At 41.3% G+C, this 27,988-nt stretch overlaps 3 protein-coding genes across 6 annotated transcripts; 1 reads left to right on the top strand and 2 right to left on the bottom strand.

Annotated features, from left to right (window-relative positions):
- Positions 1-51: 51 nt before the first annotated feature.
- Positions 52-3,851, top strand: ube2a (ubiquitin-conjugating enzyme E2A (RAD6 homolog)). Its single transcript, XM_070962439.1, has 6 exons — positions 52-240; positions 1,455-1,535; positions 1,744-1,769; positions 2,389-2,478; positions 2,625-2,713; positions 2,802-3,851. Exons 1-6 carry the CDS (start codon positions 197-199, stop codon positions 2,928-2,930), a joined length of 459 nt encoding a protein of 152 aa, XP_070818540.1. The 5' UTR covers positions 52-196; the 3' UTR covers positions 2,931-3,851.
- A 53-nt stretch (positions 3,852-3,904) lies between these two features.
- nkrf (NFKB repressing factor) lies at positions 3,905-8,821 on the bottom strand. The gene is made up of 3 exons (XM_070962438.1): positions 8,403-8,821; positions 7,898-8,022; positions 3,905-6,912 (listed from the first exon to the last, which is right to left on the bottom strand). Exons 2-3 carry the CDS (start codon positions 7,986-7,988, stop codon positions 4,637-4,639), a joined length of 2,367 nt encoding a protein of 788 aa, XP_070818539.1. The 5' UTR covers positions 7,989-8,022; positions 8,403-8,821; the 3' UTR covers positions 3,905-4,636.
- A 1,392-nt stretch (positions 8,822-10,213) lies between these two features.
- septin6 (septin 6) lies at positions 10,214-27,648 on the bottom strand. Of its 4 annotated transcripts, none has more exons than XM_070962237.1 (11): positions 27,551-27,648; positions 25,614-25,728; positions 23,247-23,442; positions 21,886-22,072; positions 20,225-20,386; positions 19,443-19,539; positions 17,968-18,136; positions 17,589-17,721; positions 17,279-17,469; positions 15,795-15,841; positions 10,220-11,472 (listed from the first exon to the last, which is right to left on the bottom strand). In XM_070962237.1, exons 1-10 carry the CDS (start codon positions 27,578-27,580, stop codon positions 15,838-15,840), a joined length of 1,284 nt encoding a protein of 427 aa, XP_070818338.1. In that variant the 5' UTR covers positions 27,581-27,648; the 3' UTR covers positions 10,220-11,472; positions 15,795-15,837. The 4 variants fall into 4 exon arrangements, with proteins under 4 accessions (XP_070818336.1, XP_070818338.1, XP_070818337.1 ...); XM_070962236.1 differs by lacking the exon at positions 10,220-11,472 and adding an exon at positions 12,592-14,394; XM_070962238.1 differs by lacking the exons at positions 10,220-11,472; positions 15,795-15,841 and adding exons at positions 14,315-14,394; positions 16,172-16,224.
- Between the last annotated feature and the right edge of the window lie 340 nt (positions 27,649-27,988).

The following is a 27,988-nucleotide window of genomic DNA, read 5'->3' as shown; positions in this document are numbered from 1 at the left end:
ACAGCCAGTCGATGCTAATGTCCTCTTTCGAGTGTAAGTGGTAGCGCCCACAGCTAGCCGTGGCAGCTAAATATTTGACAAACTAGCAATCGTTGGCTAGCCAGCTAGGAGTTAAAACAATACGTCGATAAAGAAATACATTTACACTTGAGCCGCGTACGTTTATGCCAACGATTTAGGTTTCCGTGTAAACAGGATGTCAACTCCAGCAAGACGACGTTTAATGAGAGATTTTAAACGGTAAGCGACAAGAAAACAACAGAGAAGTAGCTATAGCGAACGTTAGCAACCTCCGGCTAGCTTGTTAGCGTTAGCCTAAACGGCATTCTAACCTACAATAACACCGCCATTAAATAATAATTGACATACAAACATTGGCCGTTTATAATGGTGTTTTTGTCCCCTGTGTGGGTAGCTGTCGTTAAATTTTGTCAGTGTTAAACTAGTGGTTGGTAAGCTTTTGCCATGTAGCAGTAATTGTTGACGTTACTGGTAGGTAGCGCTGATACCAGCGTTAGCAAGGCAGCCAGGAGCAGGTTAGTACGGTTGATGTTGTGTAACTTAGTGCCCGCTTTCATAGGTGTAACGCCAACAGTCAGGTGTCGTACAACTGGGATTTATTATCGTATTCAATATAATCCAGTATTCCCCGGAACTAGTTTTATACGTGATACATGTGGGTTGTATCTGTTGACTGCTGATTGGGAATACAGCTAAAGTCATTGGCCAGATGGCCCTTCACAACCTGATGAAAACGTTTGGGTGGATTGACACTGTCCAAATACCCCGATCAACGGAGCTCTTTTTCCCGGGCCTTGATAGATCACTATCTAAGCCCGAGGATAAGCAGCCATCTGCCATGCAGTCACTAAAAACCTGTAGACACTCTGCTCAGTTGGCTGTGGCACATGGTTTCTTATCCCTAATCTACAGTGTGTTCCAGTAAGACAGTATTGATGATCACAGAGTCCAAGACCTCATCCTGGTTGGCCCACTGTAGAAATGAATCATCACAATGATTAACTTAAAAAAAATAAAAATAAATAAATAAATAAAATAACATTCATCAGAGATGTGGTTGTAATGACCAAGCAGTTAAATGCAATGGGTAATTTTAACTCTGATACAATAGTGCAGTATAGATAATTCTTCAACTTTACAATATTACCACAGTATGATTGATGTCATTGTATGACAAAAACAAACCCAGGTCAATAATTTGTATTCTGCTGATACAACGTCCAGCTCAAAATCCTGGTGAAGTGAAAATCTGCAGACTCAGATACAATGTCATATTCAACAAACCTTTGTTGTCTGTGGGACATAATTTACATGTGCCACAGGTGGCGTAATACCATATGTCTAGTGGTAGAGACTTGGACTTCTGTATGTTAATCTCTGTCTAGTGTCACCTTTATTTTGTGATACCACTGTGCTTTTACTGTATCTCTTAGACTGCAAGAGGATCCTCCAGCCGGAGTTAGTGGGGCCCCATCAGAGAACAATATCATGGTATGGAATGCTGTCATTTTTGGGTAAGTTAAGTTGATTGTTTTAGCCGTCTTAGTAATCAGTTATGATTTTGCAGTATTTACTGCTTGTTTTTTGATATAGAGTAAATGACTGATTTTTTGGGAATATCCCCTTGCGGGACAAATAAAGGTATAGTGAATTGAATTGAAATGACAAAGCTGTAATTGATTTACAAAACTTATTACAACCTGTGTTTTACCTGTCTTTTAGGCCAGAGGGAACACCTTTTGAAGATGGTAAGTCCTTTCTGAAGCTCTTTATATCCAAATAATGTATCTTTCCAAACCTGCTATGACATCAATCCGGCAAATATTCATGCTGAATCAAAGCTTTGGATTTTGGAAGTTAGATTATGTATGTTTATTAATAGATTTTAAGTGGTGCCTTGAAATGTGTACCAGGTGAGACTGTTTTTGTGTGTAAACTATCACTCTTGAGCAGTTGATCGACATGAATCAGATGGAGTCTATGCATTTTAATGTGTCTTTGTTTTAATTGCACTGGATGTTGTTAAATTATCCTACAAAACTAAGAATGGCCCATAGTTGTTCAAGAAGGAAAACCATTGATTTGGAGTAACTCCCACACTATCCTCTTCAGCATCTGTGTACCATGAAAAGATGGCTAAATATAGTTCTTGGGAGCTTTTCTTTTACAGGCAGTATTTCAATACAGGAATCAGACTATTATTACAAAGTCAGCAGCTGACTTATATAAATAATTTATTCTTGATTTTGGGCATGACATCAATGTCACCAAAAGAAGCAGCAACACAAGCTGATGCATACATTTTTGAGTTGGCTACATTACTGTAATTCACTGTTTTTGAAATGTTTCATTACTTCTTTCTTTCAGGAACCTTCAAACTAACCATTGAATTCACAGAGGAATATCCAAATAAACCTCCAACAGTGCGATTTGTCTCCAAAATGTTTCATCCAAATGGTATGTGCTTTACTGTCAGGGGTGGATAACAGCACAAACATTTTCAATTTAATTTCACATTTATCCTTTATTCATCCCAAGAGAATGAGCTTGTTTTCTTTATCATCCATCTAAATAAATTTTATCTTCTGCGTGCTCTTTTGCAGTGTATGCAGATGGAAGCATATGCTTAGATATACTTCAGAATCGTTGGAGTCCAACCTATGATGTGTCTTCAATCTTAACTTCAATACAGGTAATCTAACGGGTTTTAAAGTCATTTATACATGTGCTGACTTTATCAGAAACCTAACCTGCTGACATTCTTTGTTGTATTTTTAAAGTCTTTACTGGATGAGCCAAACCCAAACAGTCCAGCCAACAGCCAAGCAGCCCAGCTGTACCAGGAAAACAAGCGGGAGTATGAGAAGAGGGTTTCTGCTATTGTTGAACAGAGTTGGCGTGACTGTTGACCCATGTTATTGTTCAAGTATGAACAGTGTCCAGCCCAGAATCAAGGAACCACCGATCAAGAAAACAACTGATCTCACAGAAATAAAATGACACATCTTAAAATCCTTCAGTATATTTGTCCCATAACTGTTGCTAAGTTTGTATGCTGTTGTGTTGTGGCATTCACTCCTGCCGAATGCTATTGTTGGCCAATAGCGTATGTTTGTTAAAAGTTAATGTACCTTGTTATATCTGGGTTACTTGCAACATGCCCCAACTCTTTATTTTTTTAAAAAAAGGCAGTAGCCAGTCTCTCAGTTGTCACTTTTCTACCTGTTTATTTATACATGAAGTAAACTGGTGGGATGATACAGTGACAGTTAAATTAGATGTTCTTGCCGTGTGGTTTGCAGTGTAGATACCAACAGTTTATATCTACAGAAAGCTGTTCATGGGTGTTTCTCCTTCTGTTTCAGTGGCCTCTTTCTTTTTGGTTTTGTTCATTTCTGCCTGTTGAAAGCCTTTCAGAGGGATAGAAGAGTTAACCTGGCATGGACATTCATCTCTCTAACAAGTTGTGAACTCAACAGATGCCTTTGGGGGTCATTTTTCTCTCAAATGTACTCCTGAGGCCATGCCTTTTGATATTGAAAATGTTGTAGCTGTTGGTGAATATTTATGTCCCTCTTCAACACAAACAAGACATTGAGTACCCTTTTTGGGCACTTCACATTGTTTCAAATATAGTTTCATAATGCTGACATTCAAAGGCTGTGTGAGAACGTTTCTATGCTATTTTACAATCTGATAAATCAGCTATCATAATAGGCTGATTATGTGGTTTAAACAGGACGGTGTCTGTTTTTGGATTATTAAACTTTGCACTGGTAACCCATGTAACAAACTGTACATTTTCTTGTAAATAAAATAAATATACATCAGTTGTCTGTGTTGCTTTGTACAAAAATATCCATCTTAATCAAGTTCAGCCTGTTGATGGTTATCAGTTTTAATTTATTCAGTTATTACAGCTGTGAAAACAAGCAGACAAGTTAACTGTACTCACAAACCAACACATCTGACATTTAACAAAGACCACAGCTTTGATTTCTCTGATCATGGATGCAGCGTGTACTCAAGGAATGATCTCCAGGTGTTAAAACAGCAAACAACATTGCAGGTATTGCTGAAAAGAGATGTATCACTACAATGAGACGGGTACACCGAGCTACAGTTTTGATGTTAATGCCTCTTTAAACTTTGTCAGTCAGCTGTCTACAATGTTCACAAAAAACAGTGAAAAGCTGCATATTCTGCCAGGTTCCTTAAATAGCCACAAAACAAAAAGTAAATTTTGGTGACTAAAAAAACAATAACTCATAAAGCCATTTTTTAAAGTTGTGAAATAACTGGAGCATCATCAGGACATAGCACTGAACACAAGCTTGTGCAAAAGTGAAACAAATGTCGGACATGGAATGGCAGGAGACAAAAATTAAATTACTTTTCCTACAGCTCCTGCTAAAGCTAAAGTACATCTCATGGCAAAGGAATGCAGAAACCACAGGTGATATCTGAAGGATTCTCATTTATTAATGTGTGTTGTACATTTGTCACACACGAGTATAAAGCAGCACAGCAATTACACTTGAGTGTGAATTGTTCTGAAGTCCAAGCTGATGACAATTTTGTCTTTTTTTTTCCCTCATTTTGCTGTGCATGCAAATTAGTGAGAGGCCTGAGGTTTCACGAGCTCATATCGTCCCACCTGTCCTTCCTGTAAAAGCTGACCAATGAGCTGGTCTTTGTGTACTTTGCGACTGACAATAAGGAACCGTTGCCGTCCCTGTCCGTACGACTTGCTTCGTAGGCCGTATTTCTGAGATATCTGGTGGATCTGCTTGCGTTCATCATTGGTGAGGTCAGTGGAGAAGCGAAGATCATCCTGGCGGTCTGAACTGGCATAGTTACGAATGATGTCCTCAATATCACGCTTGCTGAGCTGGTTTCCAGTTTTGTCCATGTCCATACCCAAACCTTCTCTGGAGAACTGCTCCTTCACTCTGATTGGTTCTGCGATTCCTTCCCCATCTCGGCCCAGACCACCTCCTTTCCAGCCCATCTTGCGGAGCAGCTGGTTTCCTATGTTGTCTTCCTTAATCTCCTGCTTTGTGGCCTCCTCACCGGAGCGAGCCAGGATCTGGGATCGGGATATGGCATCGCTGTGACCTTCCTTTCTTAGGTTGGACTTGACCACAGCCTGCGTCTGTCTCAAGGTGGCTAAGGCCTCCTCTGCAGCTATGTGCTTCACCAGTTTCTTCGGTCCTATTCCTGCTGCCACATACTGTCCTTCCAAGTAAACTTCACACTTCCAGCGATGATCAGGCAGCACAGTGAACTTGTAATCAGCAGTCACTTTATTAAACTGAGCTGTGTCATTAATGATACAGATTGCATTGTCAGAGTTTTCCAGGATAACCAACTCGCTCAGATGCTTCTTTTTGGCAACCTGTTGCCCAAAGCGTCCACAACCATCTGACTGATTGTTCCCTCTGGAGTACTGTGATTGTTGCTGTTGCTGCTGTTGTTGCTGCTGCTGCTGCTGCTGTTGCTGCTGTTGTTGTCGCTGAGCCTGGTTCATGCGAAGTTTCCGCACTGCCTCTTCAGCTGCTGCATGCTTTGAGCTCTTTTTAGTACCCGTTGCCTGCGCCACCAGCTCATCCTGCAGGAAAACACTACACAGCCAAGCACTGGAGTTGGGCAGCAGGTCGAACTTATAGTCTATCTTCATGCGATTAAAAGCAGCAGAATTGTTGAGTATGCAGATGGCGTCGTGAGCATTGTCCATAACCACAAACTCTGTCCAGTGCTTCCGTCTGTCAGGCTCATACTGCCCCTTAGAGCTGGGTGTTGGTTTATCCTCTGGGTTGCGGAGTGCAGGTAGAAAGGCCGGGGTTGGGCTGTGCATCTGGCAGACAACAATGTCATTGACTATTGAGTGTCTGTATCTGCGCTGCACCACACGAACCTCAACTGGTTTCAGGAAGAGTTTTACAGCCTGCTCAGAGGCCCGGTCCCTCGCTCCATTTTTACTACCAGAGTATCCGGTAGCAAGATACACACCCTGACATCTCAGTTCACAGGCATAACCGTCTGTTGGTACTTTCCTGTTCTTCGGCAGGTCAGCCTGAGGAATATCCTTCAGGTTGACATAAATATACTCGGGATTAGTCTTGCAGGCTTGAATGCTGCGGCTCAACATGAAATTATAGTTTGGCGAGTCACTGCCAGTCATGAACATAGGGTCCCTAAAAGCTACAGCCAACGCAGATGCTACATTGGCAATGAGCCTTTGCTTCTCATCTAATGTTGACTGAGATACAGGAAGAGGCTGCGATGAAGAGCTTGACTGAGAAGTGGTGGGACTGCTCCTGCCCGGGCTGTTATAGACTCTGCAGAATGGCCTGCTCGATGATGGCCGGTCCTGATGACTGAACCCCAAACCCTGACGTCCCGAATCCCAGACTCCTGATCTGCTCCCTCCCCCATATCCATTGTATCTATGGGGCTGAGAATAGGAATCTGAATTTCGAGAGAGGTGGGCATCATACTTGTTTACATAGTCCTGCTGTGTTTTTGAAATGAAGTTTAAAGTGGACCCACGGCCTCCGTAACCCAAACCACTTGTACTGCCCGAAAAAACTTCTCTCTCTCTGTCTCTATCTCTATGGGAACCCCAAGAGTCAGAACTGTACGATGGCACTCTGTCAAAAGCAGGCCTCAGGGAGGAGGAGCCCTGCACTCTGCTGGTGCTGCTGTAAGAAGAGTGTTCGGAGTCCCTCTGTCTCGTACTGTAAGACTCACTTCTCCTGCGCTCCTTATCGTTCTCCTTCTCATCAGCGCCACTTCCTCCACTGCTTCCACCACTGACAAAGTGTACAGGCTCAAATCGAGGTCTGGAGCCAAATTTTGACATAGGCATTTTCCTCATGGGTTCGTCTCCTGCAATCACATGACACAGGTAACCAGTTAGAAAACCCTACAGGATGTCTGATTTGACTTAGGGCACTAATAGCTGAATCAATTACCAGGGGTACAACAGGTTTAATATGGTAAAGGTCTTGTGAAAACAGTCTGAAAGTCTGATTTCATTCATTTCTTCAAACAGGACATTCTGGCAGGACTTAATATGTCTGAAGTAGGCAGGTCAATTAACAGAGGCAGAGGTACATGCTTTAAGTGTTGGGTGAAGGGATACATCTGGTGATAGTCTCTATTTTTCTTGTCAACAAATCCCAAGAAAAACAATGAGTAAACAAATACTGTCTGTGAAGCGAAGGCCTGCTACATCTTATTCATCTGTGCCACAGAGCTCCATTGTCCAAATGGTGACAAACACATCAAAGAGTAACACTGATGCTCTGGGTGACTTGACCCTCTTGATGATGAGCACAGGCATTGCCGTATATTTTGAGCCAATCCAACATGAACTGTTCTGCTGCCATGAAAGCTCAATAGTGCACCAAATTTGCAGCTGAAATTAGTCCTCAACAAATGCCCTTCTTTTTCTTCTTTGACTAACGCTAGCTAAAAACTACAGTGTCAAACTATTTAAGCGAATTACTTAGCTTATTTAGAAAATGAAATGTTATATCTGTGGTCCATATTTAAAGATTGACATTATCAATGGGAATGAATCAGACCAATAAATAGGCTGGAGAAGTCAGGAAGTACAGAGAGCCAGATAAACACATTAGGTTTTGGACCATTGGAAATCATTGCAATTGTGTTGCAACCTGTAACCCAAAAACACACCTCTTACTGATGTTACTGCTGCTACTATGAGCCTGGCACATATTGCATATGTCTCAAAGTAGTTAGAAAAATGTGTATCTAAAATACTATGGAACATATCTAGCTATGAGGATGTAATAGTGAAACACCAACAGTACAGAAACTTTCAAACACAACCCAGATCAAGACTCACTGCCATCAGAAGAAGTAGGTCTCTTTTTTGCTTCAGAACTAGGACTTGGGTCAAAGGAGGGCATTTCGCCAGTGCAAGTCCCTTCTGCCATCACCAGCGCCGTCCAAATCAAATCCAGGCCATACCTGTTGTTGAGCCCAAAGATCAGAGTTAGACAGCGCATGAACGGATGAAACACAAACACATCAGGACATAATGAGTTAATACTCTATGCTGCCTATAGAGGTTCAAAATAAACCCTGGAAAAATAAACACCTCCTGCCTGCAGCATGCCGTGACTGAAATACAAACTATGTTCCTGGACAAAATACTGTATTACACTACTAAACATTTTATTGCTATGATGAAAAGGAGAGAAAGTCAGCTGCCTTTTGTACCAACACAAGGCCATGACAGTGACGCAGTAGGCCGGCAGGGTCCATCTCTCACAAGGAAACAAGGTCTAAGAAGCTAAACATTTATCAACATTTAAATGTGCGACTGGTTAACTGTGTCATACTCTCACCTTAAGGTGCAGCCTTTGGTCCGACTTGTATATCTGTCCGTCAGCTGAGCAGGAGTCAGAGCATTTATTTTTATGATCAGGCGACTATTATTATCGTGTTAGCCTCTTTTAGCTAACCTTAGCTAACGTTGGCAACCCGGCGGTGACTGCTAACTAGCATTAGCCAGCTAGCTGGCTCAGCCTCTAGCTAGCCCAGCTCCACTTCGACAGCGCCTGCTTGGTCATTTAGTTTTCTATCAGCTCGTATTCAGAGGAAACAGACATGGAGGTTTGTGTCCCTTAAGTGAAATTCCCTCTACGGGAAGTTGAAAGTGCTGCGCAAAACCGACTGGGAGCTAAATAAACCCATTCCACCGCCGTTAACTAGCAGGAAGCATCCATTTTCTGCTGGTCCAGCTTCAGTAAAATCATGGCGTCTGACACACCGCACTGACCCATAATGCTTTGCAGCTGGAGAGTTGGAGCCCAGTCGGCTGCTGTCTGAGCGCGTTTCACGAATGAATGACGCGTTAGTGTGACATGTGGTTTACAAACACACTTAGAGTCCACACTTTACAGCAGAAATGTGCAAAATAGTTTCCACTGACAGTTGAGTTAATCTCAGGTTCACTGCAGTTTCACTAAAATGATTTCCACATAACGTTTTACAATTTAAAAACCACACAGTCACTCCTCCTGACCCTCAGCTGCACAACCTCCTTATTATTGCCATATACCGTCCATTTTTAAACTTCTCCTTGTATTGTTCTGTATGAAGTACTTTGGTTTCATTTCCAGTGGCCAAGGAAGGATCCAGATGCTTTACTTAATAAAGTAAAGATGCCAGTGTGTAAAACTAGTCTGTTACAGGTAAAAGTTACGTATTCACTATATTACTTGAGTAAAACTAGTCTTATTCACACACACAGATATAGTATGTTGTAATATTAGCAGCATTTATGCAGGATTTTAATGTGGCAGGTTGTCTATGACTTATTCTCTTTAGTGGTTTAATCAATTATAATGTAAAATATTTTAGAAAGTAATCCCACATTGTTTAAGTAAAATCTTAAAGCCCCTGCACTCTTTACTTGCACTGCCTTATTACACCTCTTAACAGGAAAGTGTGGCTGTGAACTGCTCTTGATTGACATCTACCTCATGCTTCTGTTGGTTTTGTTGTTCTGTGTCATGTTTGAGCAGGACAACTCGGCATTGTTACACCTCTGATTAGGACATATCGTTGGGTGAACTCAGCAGAGATCCACCCAACTTCAACCTGACTACAGATCTGATCAGCCAGCGTGATTGACAACACCTGTGTAGGTGAGCAGGACATTTAATGTGCAAAATAACCTGCGACCATAACTGTCAAATAAAAGTTTTGCTCTATGTTCTTTCCCCATCATGTAGCGTGTAATAATAATCCAAGGAATATATATAATATTTTTTATTGCACCACATTTTGTAAGCTATGAATCACCCCAGGCTTAGAATAATTTACAAGTCATATTTCTCTCTTTCATGCCCCTTGGGTCTATTTTCATTTTGTGTTGTAAATTTATTATGTGTGTTTTTGTGTGACTATGGTTTAATTACTCTCTGCTGTCATTTTGGAGAGGAAATAATGTATCTCAGAAGACTTCCCGGTCAAATGAAGTTTAAATACATACAAAAAAATAAATACTTCATAATACAGAAACTGCTGAACTGTCTGTACATTAAGGTGTTTCACAGTCTTCACTCACTACACAGAAAGTTTCTCAGCCCATATAAGAAAAATACAATAATTGACATTATTAGGTGCCACCAATAAAAGACAAAGGCTGAATGTGTTTGGATCATATTTTTTATTGAAAATGTACATCAATGGAATCAAACTAAAGTAAGATATTGAATAATTTGTAGTGTGGGAGAATTTTTGACTACATGAGGTGATGACTGATACTAGAAAAATGTATGGCATTTTCTGACACCAAAATGTTACTTTACACTCAGAGTCACGTCCAAAGATCATAGGTAATAAACAACAAGTCTCCACTTCAATACACAAAATATATCCTTATAAATTATATAAATGCATGAGTATTCTTTTTAATACTCCTATCTGGGATTCAATTCAACTCCACCTTATACTAATATTTGGCAAAAAGGGAGCTGAAATCATAGGACAGAGCAAATTTACATTAATAATATGCACCATTTGAAGAAAACAGCAATGAAGTTGAAATAGACTGTAAAACTGAGTTATTAGGGGACAAAATCAGGCAGGTCAAAAGGTCAAAGATCACAGCGGTAATGAAACAAAAAGATGCATGCAAAATATAGAATAGGCTGGTGAATATTAAAGCACAACGTGTAATAATAAAAGGCCATTACATGTGACCTCCATGGTATTCAACAGTGACATGTAAACATGGGCACCATCAAATGAAGTGCTAAGTATAAAATATTGCTTTGGCTTTTGCATGATTATGACTCTAATTCGATTTTGCCGTTTCATTTTTGATGCTCGGAGAAGCAGGAAGCAGCAGATTTTAGTTTCAAGCTGAACCAGATTGAAGAAAACAACATGACTACTCGTTCTACTGTATTTCACGACACGTTGCACATAGTGCATGAAGTGCTTCTGTTCTTCATGAGTTTGTTTTTAATCAGCAAGCCTTGATGGTTCAGAAGCGTTTCATCTTTTTTCACTTTGTATTGGGGATCTTATTGAAGAGATGAGTGCATAGTGCAAGTCACTGCTATTTTGTTTCAAGTAAAGGTCAAATAATGATTTCACCTATGAGTCCTGTAAATATGTGAACCCCAACTGATGATTTCTATTAACGATGAGTCTCCTTATATACATTAAGACATAATAGCAGATTTAAACTGTGCCCGGTCCCCCACCTGCCTGGGTTTAGAGCTTCATTAGGTGGTCAGAAATACCATGCGAGTCCACATAAGGCCATGTTCAACAAAAGGAGATGCAATGGGGAGAATAAAAAAGGCTCATACAGCGAGAAAAACAGGAAGAGGTAAAGGGTGCTTAGTTCTTGCTGAGCTGCAATCCCCTCTTCAGGTGGTCAAGACAGATTAAAAGAAGCTAAAGAGACAAAGAGAAACAAAGCCGGCAGTTAGAGAGGAGGCAAAGCAGAAATGCTTACAAAAACATACGAGTCAAGCCTGAGATTTAGCAGTGCATCCAACATCAGGTAGAAAACAGATTTAGATTTATCATTAAGACAAAGTCAGGTGTGATCAAAGTCATTCAAACAATCCAGTAAAGCCACTGATGATGGTGCATGATTTTTAAACCGTAAACGAGTGAATGCAGTGTTGTAATTCCACATGATTGTCTTGAAAATGTGAATATTATCCAAATGACAACACAGTAGATTAATAAGTGAGAATGTCATCGCCATCACAGCTGAAGTTGGAAAGGTGTTAGTCACAAAAAAAAATAAAAAAGTACAACAGTACAAGTATAAACATAAGCAGAGGCAATAAAGCAAGAATTAGGTGGTGGGCAGTGAGGTTAAAGCTGCAGTGAAACACAGATAAACATTAATATTAGAGCAAAGCAGGTATTGATTAAGAAACCCTGAAGGACGGGGTCCACAAAGCCTCTGGTCACATTTGAGGTACTCAGTAGCCACAAAGGCTGGTCCCTTAGCAAAGCCTGGGGGCTGAGGACCTATTCAGTGCAGAGCCAGGGATTGCTGCAAAGGAAAGTGAAACCACACAGACCAGTGAGCGGAGGATTGGGACGAGGGAATGGCTCTTCTCTTCATGTACTCTGAGCCTGGTATCATGTGGAATCAAAGAGTTTATATGCAGCTTCAATCCAAGACAATTCTCTCTTTCATAAGACAATAAAAGCAACGTTGAATGTTGAAGTGGTGGGGAAAAAAAGGATTAACGGAGCACAACCTATGCTCTGTGACTGAACACAACGAAGTAAACAAACCTCAAGATTTTAAATAGATAGGTCCAAGGTGCAGCGGGACTTTGAAATGCTATGAGAGAAATAAAAGCAGTCCTCATCATAGGAAAACTTATCAACACTCATTCTCCATCCTGTAGACTTCAACAGTATTATTAAACAATCACCGAAATGTTTCATCATGCAAATCCAGAAACCCACTTTCCCATTTACCTTTCATCAAATCCCAATTTCCAGAAATATTGGTACACAATGATTATGGCCACAGTTGTAATATTTGGTGAAAAATTGGCCTTTATTTTCTTTTTTATAGAATATTTCTTTTATGCGTAACACTGATACAAACAACACTGGTCCCTGCAGGACAATGGACATCATGATGATTGACTTTCAAATGTGCCTTCATAATAAGTAAAATAAAAAGAAAGTTACAATTGCACTGACAACATGAATACATATATATATAGACAAAAAAACATCACATTTGTGTATAAAAAAGTGCAATTGTGAAAGCTAAGACAAGTATGCACATAACACATGACAATGAATGAGGTATGGGATAAGTGGCAAAGAGATTAGGCTCACAACTACTCATGCATCAGGCTAAGGTGAAACAGCGTCAGCAAAGGGACATAAATACAAATTCAATCTCAAATTCAGTTCTTATTGAGAGCCTAACATATGGCTGAGGTAATAATTAGCAGAGGCCTTAAAGTCCTTGAGATTTTCATGAAATCAAATCCCCTTTTTGGTACTATTCACGGTCTACATCTTGCATGCAATAGTCATGTATTTGAATTCTGTAGATTTCACTGTATAAAATAGTCTTCATTGTTAGTGGCAGGGTCTGCCATTCCTGAGGTGGGCTTTGCATGCATGTAATCCAGAACTACTGTAATTTTACCTCACTGATATGAGCCTCACTGTTAATTTCAGTCACCCACAGCAGTATCACAGCTGTATGAAGTTACGGCTACTTCTAATTTGCTGCTGCTGCTGCTTCACATTAAAAGCGTGGTGAAACACGGGTGGCTTTTACTGTGAAGCACAGGAAGCACAGGAAACGAAATACTAATCACTGCGATTAGCACTGCGATTTTTTGACATCAGTGCTGAATATTGCAGAGAGCAGCATGAATTCATGGGACTAGAATTGCTCATGGCATGATGGAAACAGGCCAATGTGAGTTTGTTTGGTTTGGCTGAGCTCTATAAGTGTTTAAAATTTTGAGGATTATAACTTTAAACTAATGACAAATTAGATCAACCCCAAGCCAGTGACTAATCACTGCAGGTATGAACATAACTGTTCGTCATCTTAAGGTAAGCAGATATTTCAGACTGAAACTGAGAATCATGAAGCAGATGGCAGCCCTTTAAAGCTCCAGTCCGTAAGATTTAGGCAGATCTGCTGGCAGAATACAACATAATATCCGTAGGTATATTTTTATTTGTGTGCTATCAGGTGAAAATTGGAATCAGTACAGTAGCCCAGAGCTGCCTTTAGCATGAGGGGAGGTTGAGGCGAAACCCCTAAATCCTACACACGGGACCTTTAATCTGAAGATAGATCAGTTTTCTACATTATCTTCTTAACATCGATGCATCAATCCTCATTCTTTCTTCTGTGTAATCTACTGCAGATCTTTGACCACGCTCACATATTCAGGTCCCACTGTCTGACGCATGTTTCACTTTATGCTTCAATACATTTCTGCCCATCACAACAGTAGTCATGTATGTTAATATTAAAAAAGCTCACTCCATCATGCAGAGAATCACGATATATAAAACATACAAGGAATGCATTATTTTTTGTAAATTTGTATTAAAAGACAAGCTGAATAACTGCTTGTACAAACCGTATAATAGACAAGCATCATTCAGCAAAAAAAAAAAAAGTGATGTCAAACTGATAGCAATGCCCAGCGTCTTCCAGAGAGCAGGGGGGGTGGGGTTTGGAGGGTTGAATTATGGGGTGAGGGTGAGGATGGGGAAGGGGTACTGTAAAGGATGATGGGGTGGAAACTCATTCACAGCAGGATGGCCACAAGGGAGCACTTTTTCTACAGGAATCCTAAGCTGGAAATGAGAGAGAAGGGCTGTTATTTCTTTCTTTCTAGAACATCATCAGACACACACACACACACACACACACACACACACACACACACACACACACACACACACACACACACACACACACACACACACACACACACACTGTTTAACATCGGTGACATCACATCAACATTAGTGATCAGGTGGCATTTAAAGGAGATCATGCTCTCAAGGCAACTCAAAAGGTTTGAGCGTACAGAGGTCAGGGTGCAAGTACAGTCGTCTACTTCTTGGAATCAGAGAAAGAAAATGTTTTTTCTATTCCTTTGAGAGGTTTTTACTCATCCCTGAGCTTTAAACAATGTGTCTGATTGTCATCCTCATTGCTCAGTATCTTCACTATCAAACAGCAGCTTGTTGTCATCTAATTTAATAGTCCTGAGCTGCTTGAGGAGTTTACAGACTGTGAGACAGATGCCTTCGTTCACTTCTACCCTCCCCAGCGGTTGAGTCTTAATAACATCTCTCCCTCTGTGGATTTGGCTTTTGTATCCGATCCAGAGGGAGGGGAGGCAGAGGGGGTCGTCATATGGTTGTGAGATCAACAAAACATGTCATGTCTATGAACAGAGATGGGCCCTGAGGCTGTTTGCTGGTCTGGCGTGACCTGTTAGTCTCAGTTCAGCCTTGAATGGCTCTTTGTGCTATTGCAGGGCCATGTGGGGAAGGACTTGGGAGAGTCACAATGAAGGAGACTGTTGTGGATTTAGGGAGGCAGATGGGGCCGCACATCAAATGGGTGTGTGGGGATCTAATAAACTGGTTGATTTAGTAGCTGGCACAAGGACGGCAAACACTGCCAGCCCAAGGATATGATGAACGCAGATGTTACCAGTGTTATACTGTTTGCCTGCAACACTCTAATATCTGAATTTCTGTCTCACTTTATCTTTAAAGAACAAATTCCATGCATTTGAATTTAGATAATAGCCTGAACAGCTTTCAAAATTTTATTTGACAACATGTCTCAACTTCCTCCCACTGCACAAAATGAAGCCTAAATATCATGGACACTGGTGAGGCTATTTGGAGCCAGAGTCTCCACAGTCGTGATCAGGGTGTGGAGCCACAGTATTGAAGTCCCACCCACATACCCGCCAAACTCGATCAGGAGCACATACCAGCTGTCAATCACGATGCCACACCCCCCATTTTATATCATCAAACAACTAATGAAATGTTTTACTCGTCAAACATTCAGTAGTGGAGGAACGTTACCTTAAGTTGGGTAATGATTTAATCCTAACTCGTACTTTACAACAGTTTTTTACTCATGTACATGTAAATTAAAGTGTGTATCCAATCAGTGATACTTCCTTTATATTCTTAGCTGGTGGTGTAACTCAAGAAGGTAGTCTTACCAGAAAAGGTGCTTCATGCAGCATGCAGCAAGTGTGGGAGGAGTTAACTGGAAAACATTATGGATGCAACATAGTTGACACATGCACTCACAGGACAGGATTCATATCTACACAACAAGCCTTAATCAATAACTGTGTCTTCTGGGAACTGAGGAAAACACTGACTTAATCCTGAAGGTTAAATGCATATAATCATCATTATCATCCTTGAAGTGCAAGACCTCTCTAGTCGGTTTTAATCAGTGACCCGCAGACAGAGCTAAAGTGGCACAGCTGCTCCCATTTGGAAGACAAATTTTCCAGGCAGAGCTCAGAAAGAGGAGATAGTGGCTGTGAAGAAAAGATATTAACGGGGAAGAAAATAAAGCAACAAGAACCTTCTCAGTGCAAGTGTCTTCTTCCTTTTCTAAGAGGCACGGCGTCACATCAGCTTCAACACAAAACCAGGAGTTGATTACCAACAAGAAGGGACCAACAATGTCAACAGCACACTACCACCATACTTAAAACACATCTGGCTTCAAACGCTGCCTTGAAGCGTGAAGCAAGTTGTGGACAACAGCCTCGTACGCTCATGATTTAATGAAACTCTTGATATAAACTGTTGGAGGGAACAAGAGAATGTCAGTTATACCAACAAAAAAACAAATCTGGAAAATTAAAGAGTCCATACTGTTGATTCATTAAACCCAGATGAGCGTGACCACTGTAGAACTGCTTTTCAAGTCAATGGAACTGCCCATTAATTGTTACCAGAGCAAATCTGTCTTTAATTTCATACACTTGAGCCATGCAGTGTGATGATTTCTGACTGTAATTCACTCATCAAGCTATGCTGACAGTTGGCGACTTTTCAACTATTTAAATGAGGACAGCTCGTCTGCCCTCTCTGCTCCGCTTATTTTTCCATATCGGTGATAAATCATGAATTATGGTCAGCTCACAACATATTCTGTTATTATATGGAGGGCGAACTGGAGCATTCATCCGCCTCTCAGAAATAAAGGGCGGAGTGAGAGTCTGAGAAAGTTCTTGAGCTTAGCCAGAGCTTTTATCTACTGTATGCATTCAATTATACAAATACCAGGTAGATTATTAATGAGTGGTGACAGGGAAACTACTAGGGCTTGATGATGTTAGTGATCGTAATTAAATTCTGTCTGTGTGCGGAAAGTAGAATGACTGCTCAAGGAGTGTGCATTTTTGTGAGGAAACAGCTACAAAGGACCCTCACATACAAACAGCCTCTCACAGAGTGGCAGTGGCGTTTATGTACTGATGTGTAACATAAATCTTGAAGGCAAATCTCAGGGCACTAATTTGGAAAATGATCAACATCCTGAAATGTCAGTGCAATAATATGTGGTCTTGTTCCTCCCAGGTTCATGGCATCCAGCCCTTAAACGACTGGAGGTGGTCTCCTGCACCTAAGAGTGTAAGGACAGATGTAAAGGAAGGCAATGGAGCAAGAGAGCAATACTTACTTTTTCCTCTCTTTGTCCCTCTTGAGTGTGGTGGAGCCCCCTGCCTGCTGGGCTTGGTTCTGCAAGAGCTCTGCAGCAGTCTTTTTCTGTTTGAACATATTGAGCTCGTCATCCAGGGACTTCTTCTTCTCCTCCAGTTTCTTTTTCTCGTCCTGGTGGAGCTTCTTCAAACGGTCAAACTTCTCGTGCAGCTGTGTGGTGTTGACACAAGAAACAGTGCTTTGTGTTATTTAAGACAGGAGCAGAAACTTCCTCGAAGTGATATGCAAAATATTTCAGGATGGGGTAGGATCAAGTTTAATGATGATACCTCTTTCTCTGCTTCTTTGAGCTCAGCCTCCTTCTCTTTGACTCTTTGGACAAACATTTGCCTCATTTCTTCTTCCTTCTTCTGCAGCTCACCCATGAACTCGTTCCTCTTAGCTTCATATGTCTCCTGAAGACTGACAAAGGAAAAAGGAGAAAGGGGATGACAATGAATAGCGGAAACATTATACTGGACTATACGCTGTGCAACACAGCAGATGCACACAAAGCAGCGTAATCTAGCAAAAGACTGAAAGGTTCCAATGGTAAATGGAAGCAGAAAAAAAGCTAAATGAAATGGAGAGCAGTAGAAAGAAGCAGATGTAGGTGGTGAGTGATAAGATAAAAGACCAGCTGTATGTGAGCAGTCTCGTGTCCACTACCTGAAGGGCTTGCTGTCAGGATCTGTGTCCTTAAAGCCCATCTCCTCCAGTTTGCAGCGGCGGTACAGCTCATAATGACGTGTGTGAGTCTGCTCTCGCAGGTCCTCCATGTTCACTCTGATCAGCATTTCTCGCAGTTTGACGAAATCACAGTGATTCTCATTTTCCACTGCGAGAGACACACCAAAAGGACACATGAATGTTTTCCTCAACACAACAGATGGCATCCTGTTCATTCTGGATTATGTCATTTAAAATAAGTGCACAACAAGTGTTAATTATTTAACAATTATATTAATTGGCAGCAAATACATGAATGTATTACAACTTGAGAGAGTATCTGGAGACTCAGGCCCACCAACAGTACAAGTTCAAAACAGAATAGTGTTCATGTCCTGTGGCTTGTCTATTGATTTTGTTACTGGACTGAGCTAAGCGCCGCATTCCCACAGACCATGTGACATCATGTGAGTACACACACTGTGTGGTAAACAGACCCAATGTCAGGTAAAGCCTCCGGCCAGAAATTTCATCCAGTGCAGTCCATGAGCATTAGGACAGTGATATGTTTTTCATTGCCTTGGCTGTGATCCAGCACATTGAATTTCAAATGAAGCAAAGACTGTGCGGTTAAAGTGCTGACGTTCAGCTTCAGGGATGTTTGAGGGTGTACATATCCATGTTGGGTAAACAGTGTAGAAACTGTAGTCCTATTTACCCTGGGGGTGTAGAAAAAGGGCTACAATTTCTACACACATCATTGGATGTTAATGTACACAGCCTAAAAGTATTGCTGACGCAACGGTCAACAATTGCATTTTAAATCCAATTTGCCAGAGTACAAAACTAGAACAGTAAATCGATTAATCAATCAACATTAAATTAAATCTGCAACTACTCTGATAATCACTTAATCAATGACGTCATTCATCAAGCAAAAATGACAACCATTCCGTGGTTCTAGCTTCTCCTATTGTTCCTTGCAGATTGCACTGCATTTAAGCCATGTGCTGAACAGGCCTAGTCCTGATAAACCACCCAAACATCCACACACAGACACCCAAACAATAAAATCACGCAGTTTAAAACTGCACAGTATGATGCTGTAAAAGTAGCAAATACTGTAGCTTAAGGGCAAATCAGCATAACTTGAGCTTTGCTACACATTTCAGATCTATTTGCAATACATTACATCCATTCCATTATGGATTGATTGAGTAAGTCAATATCAAATCCACTTGGTCAGGGACATACATTTTCTGAATCTGTTAGAGCTAAGAGCTTCTGCTGCTATGACATGCAGTATAATTGCAGAGAGGCTGCTGCAGCTAAATGAGATTATATAACTGGTCATCAGCTGGGTTTGCAGCAGCTGTTGGAGCCGAGGAGGAATATGAGGGGAGGGAGTAGCTGCAGAAGTTCTGACAAGAGGGAGCATGCTCTCATTTCCTGTGCAGGATGTGACCTAGGCTTACCCTGCACCGTCCCCCAGGGGTACTGCCGTGCCTTCACCATCTTGTTCCCAATCTTCACTTCCTCTGTGCTCCCCACCACGGCAAATGGCAAATGGCTCTGTGGAGCAGAGGGAAAAGCAACATTCATTTACAGCCAAACACACCTGAGAGCTCAGCAGATTATTGCTGCAACTATTTCATTCATGCATGAGGTATCTGGACAAAGCCTACACATAGCTTAGGATGCCTATTAACATCACAAAAACAGAGGAAAAAACTGTTATTTCTATTTATGTGGACTGACCATTAAGAGCCGGCCAAGAAAAAGCTCTGACAGGAGGATGTATGATCTTTTATCAAAACAGTCGGGGTCAGACTGTACAACAACAGCCGAGAGGCAACAGTCTAACATAATCAGTCAGGGATAGCTAAGGCATTTCCATAGATCAGACCTCAGAACAGCAAAGTGAGCCTTGGCTCATCCGTCAGTGAACACAGGCCCTTTCCCACACTGAAGGCTTCCTGCAGAGTGAGCCGGCTGATTGTGCTGCTCTGAACACACTCCTCCCTGCATGGGGCTCGCTTCCTGACAGCCTGAGCGGACACAGACGATGCCTGTCCTGATTCTGCATCACATGTTGTTTGTGCCGGCAACGCGTTACAGAATTTATGTTGAAACTCACACCCAAGAAATGTGTTACATTAAGATGCAGATGAGGATTGAGCCTGACCAACGTGACCTGACAAATCGTTTCTGGCAATATCCTGTGTGTAAAAGCATGTGATGTAGACGTGAGCCTTACGTTCATGGTGGAGTTGATCTCTGCCACAGACTCGTCATCAGTGGGGAATTGGTAGATCTGCACACCGTTGCTGACCAGCTCACTGGTGATTTTGATTTTGAACTTGGCCAGCTCGCTCTTGGAGATGGCGTCCGACTTGGCAATGATTGGAATAATATTGACCTGCAGTTGCAAAATGAGAAATGACACAATGACAAGGTGCAGACGTTGCTTTCTGATACGCAGCTAAATATAGAGCAGCGTCCAGCTTGTCTTTGAATAGCAACTTTTCCTCAACACTACTTGTGAAGTCCAAATTTGGAAAAGAGTTGACCAAAAGGTTAAACACATTACAAAACAAATAATTCTGGTCTTTTAGAAGCAGTAGCTGCAATTTAACAACATTCAGGTTTAGTAACAGAATAAAATACACCTGTAGGTATTTCTTTTATATCCCCTCCAGTCACTAGATGCCCAGGATTGTAGTGGCAGCTTAAAATGCGACTTGATAAAGGAAAGGTGGCTCAATAACCTGTGCTCTCCTCATCATTTCCATCTATCACACACCTCTCTAGGTACAGCTTCTCTGCAAATCAGGCCTTTGCCTATTCTCAAGCACAGAGATATAAATAGTAAAAGCAGCAAAGGGAGCAGCAGGCTTCTATCTCCTGCTCCAGATCACTTAAAAGCTCTCCAAACATGGTGTTAACAGTCAAACTCAACTGATTTCGACATTTACATTATCCAAACAGAGCAAGAAACACAGAACGATAGGGAGGAGGGGGAAACAGACAGGGTCATTCTCATACATGCAGGCTGATGAAAAATTAGACTTTCACTCCCACGCAACTATTTTCTACGTGCCCTGTCGCCTACACAATCCCAAACTGCTCTTCAGCTGGGGGCCCCTTTAACAAACAGCAAGGCATGCTCAGGGTCATGTGAACAAAAACACTTTGGTCTGGTTAGGATGCAACGCCTTGCTCAAAGACACTTCAGCAGGGTACTGTGTGAACGCCTCCTACGTGAATGCGTAAACAGAGGAGCCTCTGCTCTGGATGACGCTGTTGCAAGCGCTTGCCAGACGGCTCAGCTGCTCTGGCAAACAGTGAGTCGACTCTTACAAAAGCCAGGAGGTCCATGCAAATAAGCTACTGTGGAGAGGACCTCACAGTAAAAAAAGAGGGCAGCGGTCACAGAACTGACTGCATTTCACAGCTGACCTACACCGGGGCAGTAACCAGACGGGAGACAATTTGAATGCAGGCAGATGACCTGGAAAAAGGTTTATGGTCCATGACTAGCAGAGATAGATCAAACGCTGCAAACAGCAACACAGCACCAAAGGATTTACCTACAGTATATGACGTGCTACAATAAGTCTATCAATGTTCATAGGCATTATGTAATGGTTATGCTTTAGCATCATCCTGCTGCAGGGCAACTCTCCTTCTCACCGTACACTAAAAATAAACAATACAGACACCATCGCTTTTAATTTGCAAATAAACTGTATGATGCCTTTATATTAGACGAGTCATGACTAAAACCTAATATTGGAACTGGAACTGATGAGAAAACTCCCAGAATTGAAAGTTAGTCTCTGAATTAATGATCCTTCAGCTCATCAAATCAACTACATCATGCTGAGACAGAAAAAGAGCGTCTGGCGGGAAACTCACCTTGCTATCAAGTTTCTTCATGGTCACCAAGTCCAGGGACTTGAGCGAGTGTCCTGTGGGAGCGATGAAGTACAGGCAGGCGTGGATGCGGGTGTCATGGTAACTGTGTAGCGTGCGCTTGATTTTCAGCTCCTCCTGTAGATATGCTTCAAACTGGGCGTCAATGAACTCCACAATAGACTTGTAGCTGTCAGAAAAGAGAGAAACAAAGAAGAAATTTGAGCATTTCTTTTCTGATATATTCTTGAGAGCCAGGCAATAATAATTTACTGATGTTGTCGCTAATAATATTCACTATCAGCATGCTATACTGTTTAACAATTGTCCTCCACGTGTTGAGGTAAAATATCACAACTCATACTGTAAGCACAGGTATTGTGGAACATTTGCCTGATATTTACACTCATTACGTTATTTGAGAGCAGCTTCCTGGTTAATGCTTCATTTTTAACTTAAGCTGCTGTGTCCACCACCAGATTCAGTCTCTGTGAGGATACACTGTCTCATTTTGGAGAGGAAGTACAGTCTCAGTCGGCCTTTAGGTCTTCTGAAGGAGGTTTGCAACCATCTGAGAAAGTCTACCTACCAGAATTTAATGTTAATGTTAAGAAATGACAAATACGCTAAATAGATTTTCAAAGTCGTCATTAATTTTCTATCAACAGACTACTGCAATACTTATTTCAACTTTAACTGCCAACCTGTAAGTGATAATGGACATGAGAAGCACGTTTGACCCCATGCATTGAGGACTACGGAAAGCTTCAAAAGCATCCTGGAATTTCCCCTTGCGGTACAAATAAAGCACACCCACCAACACATAGACACAGCACAGATACTCTGTCAGTGGAAGTTCACATGACCATCAGCACACGCTTGTGTAAAAGGAAGTAAATTCGTGTTATTTCCTCTGTGATTGCCACTTCGATTTGAACACTAGACTTAGCTCATGAGCAAGGTTACATTATTGTGAACTTGGTCACAATATCTTACGTTCGATTAAATGCCTCTAGACAGTGCTCTACAGAGGCTAAAATCTTGTGTTACACCAGAAAAAGCCTCAGGGCTGTGCCAGAAAAGAAAGCATCTCTGTCTGATTTCTGTTTTTAAAAGATGATACTATGAAACAACTTGAGAATGAGACTTGATTCCACATCCTCAGGGTACATTTGCAGGATCAGGACAATGAAACCTGAGCACCAAAAAGACTCAGAGTTCTCACAGAGTCACTGTATGTCGGGAATGTTGTGTTTACAGTGTAGTGTGGACTTCTGCTATTGCTCACAAAGACAGAGCCTGTCAATGGGGAAACGAGGTTTCTGAGGTCAGACATTTCCACCCTCTCAAAGATGTGACTTTACCTGTCTTCTTTGTTGATCTGGTCTCCGAAGCCCACAGTGTTGACGACAGTGAGTTTGAGGCGCACATTACTCTCCTGGAGTTCATAGGTGTTGGACTTGAGTGTGACTCCGGGCTGGTTGTGCTGGGTGGGCTCACCCTCAAATTTCGTATTAAACAATGTGTCCATCAGGGTGGACTTCCCCAGACCCGTCTCGCCTGAGGACACAGAGAAAATGCATCATGTTACTGGGTTTCTACAAATCTCAGTCAGCTGATGCTTTTTTGATTAGATTATTTAAATCAATGATGCAGTAAACTGTCCTCTTTGCCTCCACTTAGATAGCAGTGTCTATCATTTTACCCTGCATACTTCCAAACCAGCAGAGATTCAGCTATATTTCCTTTTGTTTTATTTTGTCAGCCCTGTTACTGACCACCTACTTAATGGAACTAAAGAAGACAGCCTAAAAGGTGTCCAATAAACTGAGACTAGATTAAAAGTGACATTTTGAAAATGCAAACAAAATATATCATTTTCAAATGCCTGCAGCCACAAAAACAGTGGAGATAACTGCATATTTGCTGATGTATTCTGACATCCATTTACTGTTAGAGGCTGTCAGATGACTCAGATACAGAGCTCCCTCTGTAAGATATTCTATTTTTATTCATCACAGCCTGACCTAAAGTCCAAGCATGTTAGCCCATTTTTGTTAGATATCTCACTATGTTCCAAATTTCCCTCAGAATGCAAAGTAACCGATGCATCGAGGGTTCTATTGCCTGCCTTCAAGCTCCGTTTAAGTCATTATAGAGAAGTCACTTTGCTGAAGGCAATTTGGCATCTTGCCTGAAGAAACTGAGGTCCAAACTGGAGAGGATTGCAATCAAACCTCCTGAAATCATGACTAACTGTGTAGAACTGTCAGTCATCTTTTAGGCCAATGGAACCCTTCGTCACCACATTATAGATACCCTCTTTGGAATTTTAGACCACAACAAAATTATAATTAAACAAAGATCACACGCTGTTGCCTCAAGTACTGCTTGTACTGCTGAGAAATGCTGCACTGGTGAGTTACACAACAGCATTTACATGGTGCAACAAAAGCTCTTGTTAGACTCTTGTATCATCTTTGCTTCCATATTCTTGAATGGATGTATTGTTTGTCTGGAGTTCTTGGGAATTATGGGTGTAATAGTAGCATTATAAAATTAAGTTATGAAAAACACAGTTTCCGCGTTTCACTCATGCACAAATATAAATGGACTCCACAAAACGACAGAAGTTTTCAGCTGGGGGGTCAGTGCCACTAACCATGCCATTGAAAATTGCCACTGGGCATCATCAAATGCTATAAAAGTATACACACGGGTTGTAATAAAGTAGCTAGACTTCAAAATAGCAACATATTGCAAAAATAGATAGTATGCAAGGTCTTATAGAGATAGAAATCAACATTTGCTACTGCAATGGTAGCGACATATTAAAACCTGGAGAAAATGATCTAACATCACCATCATATTTCATCCACAAAATATCAAAAGATCCAGAGATTTACAGTGTGTGCATATCAGCGTGCACAACACACTTGTGTGTATGCGCGATATCATATCGTCCACTGTTTAATAAAATTAGGAAATGTAATAGAAAAAAACATAAAAAGGCAGGAGAAACATTGCTTTATGCATTTCCATTGCTGTCAGTGAAATTCATGTGCCCCTGACACATGATGATTCCCAATAGCAAGAACTGTAACAGCAGTAACTGCTGTGTGCAGCAGGCAGTCATGCAGTGTAGCCAAAAACCCAACATCTTAAGTTCTAGCCAGTGCTCATTGAGAGAAATGGAGCAGAAACAATAGTAGAAATGCCTGTAACACAATACAGTAAAACACCACATATTATAGTCTTACGAATGACCATAAAGTTTAATCAATGGCTCTCTAAAACAGCTTCAACACAAACTGCACTTCTTCTCCCCCATAAAGCTCAGGTTTATTGCAGGACTGTTAGATCAGATTTCATTAGTTTCAGCTGGATGCACTTAATACACTGGCATCTAAATGTAAGCAAATAATTCTGCACATTATGAAGCTGGAGACACTTGTTTTGAAATATATAAAATAAAATGTAAAGGCAAGCATTTCTCACTGTCACTGTAAGATCAAATAACCACCTGCAGACATTTCTGGATTTCCTAACTGAATCTAAAGCATCCCACTCATCATGGTAACCAGTGTTGACTGGCCCAAAGGAATCTAAGCAGGTTACAAATGAAGCAAAATGCTTTGGATCTTGTGGAAACACCATGCTTTCAATGATGCAAGCAAATCTTTGAGCCTGAGGAGAGAGAGGAAAAGGATTTTCATGCATGACATACTCACCAACACAAAGAATATTAAAACAGAAACCATGGTTGACAGACTTGTTGACCAGCTGATCCGGCATGCTGTCAAAGCCAACATGGCCTGCCAGAGGGACAGCACGAGCACCTTCACCCTAAATAGCACAAAAAAAACAAACAAAAAAAAACCCCATCAGGTGCATTCCTAACAATCATTGACTATGTAATGCACGCCTGTAAACGTGCACAGGAATCTCTCTAACATGCTCTAATTAACACCTACATCTCAGTGACTGTTGTCCTGTAGAGAAACAACATATTAACAAATGGCACTGAAATGATTAGACTTTGATCATGTTTGTCTGACTTCAGGTGCACTGTAGCTCACTTCCTGTTTCCTGAGCTGCAACTTTCTTTCCACAGATGAGACGCTTATAAACCACAATGTACATATATGGAAAGGCATTGCTCGTGTCAAGATAACTGTAAAAACAAGAGAGAACTTTGACAATAAATATAGTATCTAAAAGCTGATTGTTGGGACATTAAAAAAAATGGCAAAATAAGAGTCTGTTTAATATGGTATATGTAGTACTATATGTTGTGTGTTTCTGTTATGTCACTTTGACTTGAACTCTTATTTTGGCTGACTGTATTTTCATTCACTCTGTTGTTACACTGTTTATCCATGATCTATCCCTGGACCACAGCGACACAAAACACCAAAGTGTAAAAGCACTGTTGTTATGTGTGTGGGGGCGTGTGGCTGCAGCTGAGCATCTCTATCTCTGTGGATCCCATTTCTGCCGCCTACGTCTACATTATGAGGTGCAGGAAAGCAAAGAATTTAGATTATATGGCAAAGCTAGAGCTCTAAACCAGCTAAACCTCAGCTAACCGGCCATTATGTGGCTTAACATAACACAATGTTGCTTTCCAGTGTGGCTTTGAGAGGAAAACATTCCGTTGGAGGGTCCAGTTTAAATAACTGGACATGGTGACGGGACTGGACAGTTGTGGATTATTTGGATAGTTGAAATAGGGTTTAAACAGCTGGGGGGGTATTTGTAAAACTGGGGGTAATGTGGCTGGACAAACAGCCTTTCCTCTTCAGATGCAAGTGCAACATTCCTGAAACCCTGCCTGCTTTTCAAGACAGTCACAGCCAAGTTACACAGCGGGTTTTCATTCATTGAGCCGCAAAGGGATATCAAACTGCAAAAGCCTGCTATTCTGAGCACTCTCTCTGGGTGTAGTGGCTTCCTTTTCCCCCCCGAAAGAAAAACCAGGCAAACTTTACACCCGCTTTTCAAATTGCAGGCCTAAACGTCTATAAACGGCAAGAATCGGTTTTGTCCATATTTCCTATGTAAATCAGACAACGCCCGACTGAAAGTTAACGGGACTCGCATGAAATAACATAACGGAAATGAGCACCGTGGCTGAGCTGAAATGGGGGCGTTCAGAATGAATGGCCTACCGACGGCTCTATAGTGGGTTATGGTTTTACCAAGAGCTAATAAAGACTACTGCACGGTATTTCAAATATTTCAAAGCACCACGTCGTTTGAAAGGTAGTTTTAGCGAGTGGTATCGGCACAGGAAATCTGCAGGCGTTAGCTTACCGAGACGAACACTGGAAAGAAAATATATTAACAGAAAGCTACGACTAAGCAGCCTTGGGCCTTATTTTAAAATCTGACCTCCTAAAATATTTAGATATGCATAATCAGATTTATGATAGCTAATAGTAACTATATCTCATTTTGTTTAGCGACGTTTCTCTGGATTTTGGGTGGAATAACGTACAACCACGAAAAACGGATGGTGTCTGCCCAGCTAACCTAAATCTATTCTAAATTACACTCTCATATGTAACGCTAGAAACACATTTTTGACATTAATGAGGCTATCAAACATATTCCAAGAGCTGCGTTAACAGTGACAATGGCATCCTGAGTAAAATGGGCTACTCACCGCTTGCCTCGCTATCTCAGTTGACGCCATGGTAGTAGCTGTTAGCTGGAGGACGAAACCTCTGCTGCTCTCTGTGTTCAGCTAAGGGGGCTGAGCCGTTGAAGTTACGACGAAAAATGGCCTAGTAGGAATGTACCACTATTCAACAGGCTATTATTGGTGAGATACACTCATAGCCATGCTCATATTGAGCGTTGTTTAATTAGCTTTAGATAAGTATAGACGTTGGATATACTCCGCGTTGTGTTTTGGTTTTTGTCCTTGAATAATCATGATTAAAACTTAACACTAGCAACTGAGCTTCCCCACAGGAAGCCTTCATGGTTTCGTCCAGGGCGACTGGAAGTGAACCGCAGTCAATGAACGTTACAAACAAACGGAAAAACTACGTAGAAAGATTATATATTACTGTATTACTGATGTCTGGATATGACTTCA

This window comes from Chaetodon trifascialis, chromosome 5 (assembly GCF_039877785.1).
Source record: "Chaetodon trifascialis isolate fChaTrf1 chromosome 5, fChaTrf1.hap1, whole genome shotgun sequence".
NCBI lineage: Eukaryota > Metazoa > Chordata > Actinopteri > Chaetodontiformes > Chaetodontidae > Chaetodon > Chaetodon trifascialis.
Note: the sequence above shows the minus strand (reverse complement) of the source record. Positions and strands in the feature narration are given on the sequence as shown.

What these genes read in the sequence shown, in the direction of transcription:
- ube2a (XM_070962439.1), top strand. Translation starts at nt 197, where the DNA reads ATGTCAACTCCAGCAAGACGACGTTTAATGAGAGATTTTAAACG. An exon ending in TTAATGAGAGATTTTAAACG is followed by an intron (nt 241 to 1,454) that starts GTAAGCGACAAG and finishes TGTATCTCTTAG; the next exon opens with ACTGCAAGAGGATCCTCCAG. An exon ending in CAATCTTAACTTCAATACAG is followed by an intron (nt 2,714 to 2,801) that starts GTAATCTAACGG and finishes GTATTTTTAAAG; the next exon opens with TCTTTACTGGATGAGCCAAA.
- nkrf (XM_070962438.1), bottom strand. Translation starts at nt 7,988, where the DNA reads ATGGCAGAAGGGACTTGCACTGGCGAAATGCCCTCCTTTGACCCAAGT. An exon ending in ACCTACTTCTTCTGATGGCA is followed by an intron (nt 6,913 to 7,897) that starts GTGAGTCTTGAT and finishes ATGTGATTGCAG; the next exon opens with GAGACGAACCCATGAGGAAA.
- septin6 (XM_070962235.1), bottom strand. Translation starts at nt 27,580, where the DNA reads ATGGCGTCAACTGAGATAGCGAGGCAAGCG. An exon ending in CTGAGATAGCGAGGCAAGCG is followed by an intron (nt 25,729 to 27,550) that starts GTGAGTAGCCCA and finishes TGTGCTATTTAG; the next exon opens with GGTGAAGGTGCTCGTGCTGT. An exon ending in AGATCAACTCCACCATGAAC is followed by an intron (nt 19,540 to 20,224) that starts GTAAGGCTCACG and finishes TCTGCTCCACAG; the next exon opens with AGCCATTTGCCATTTGCCGT.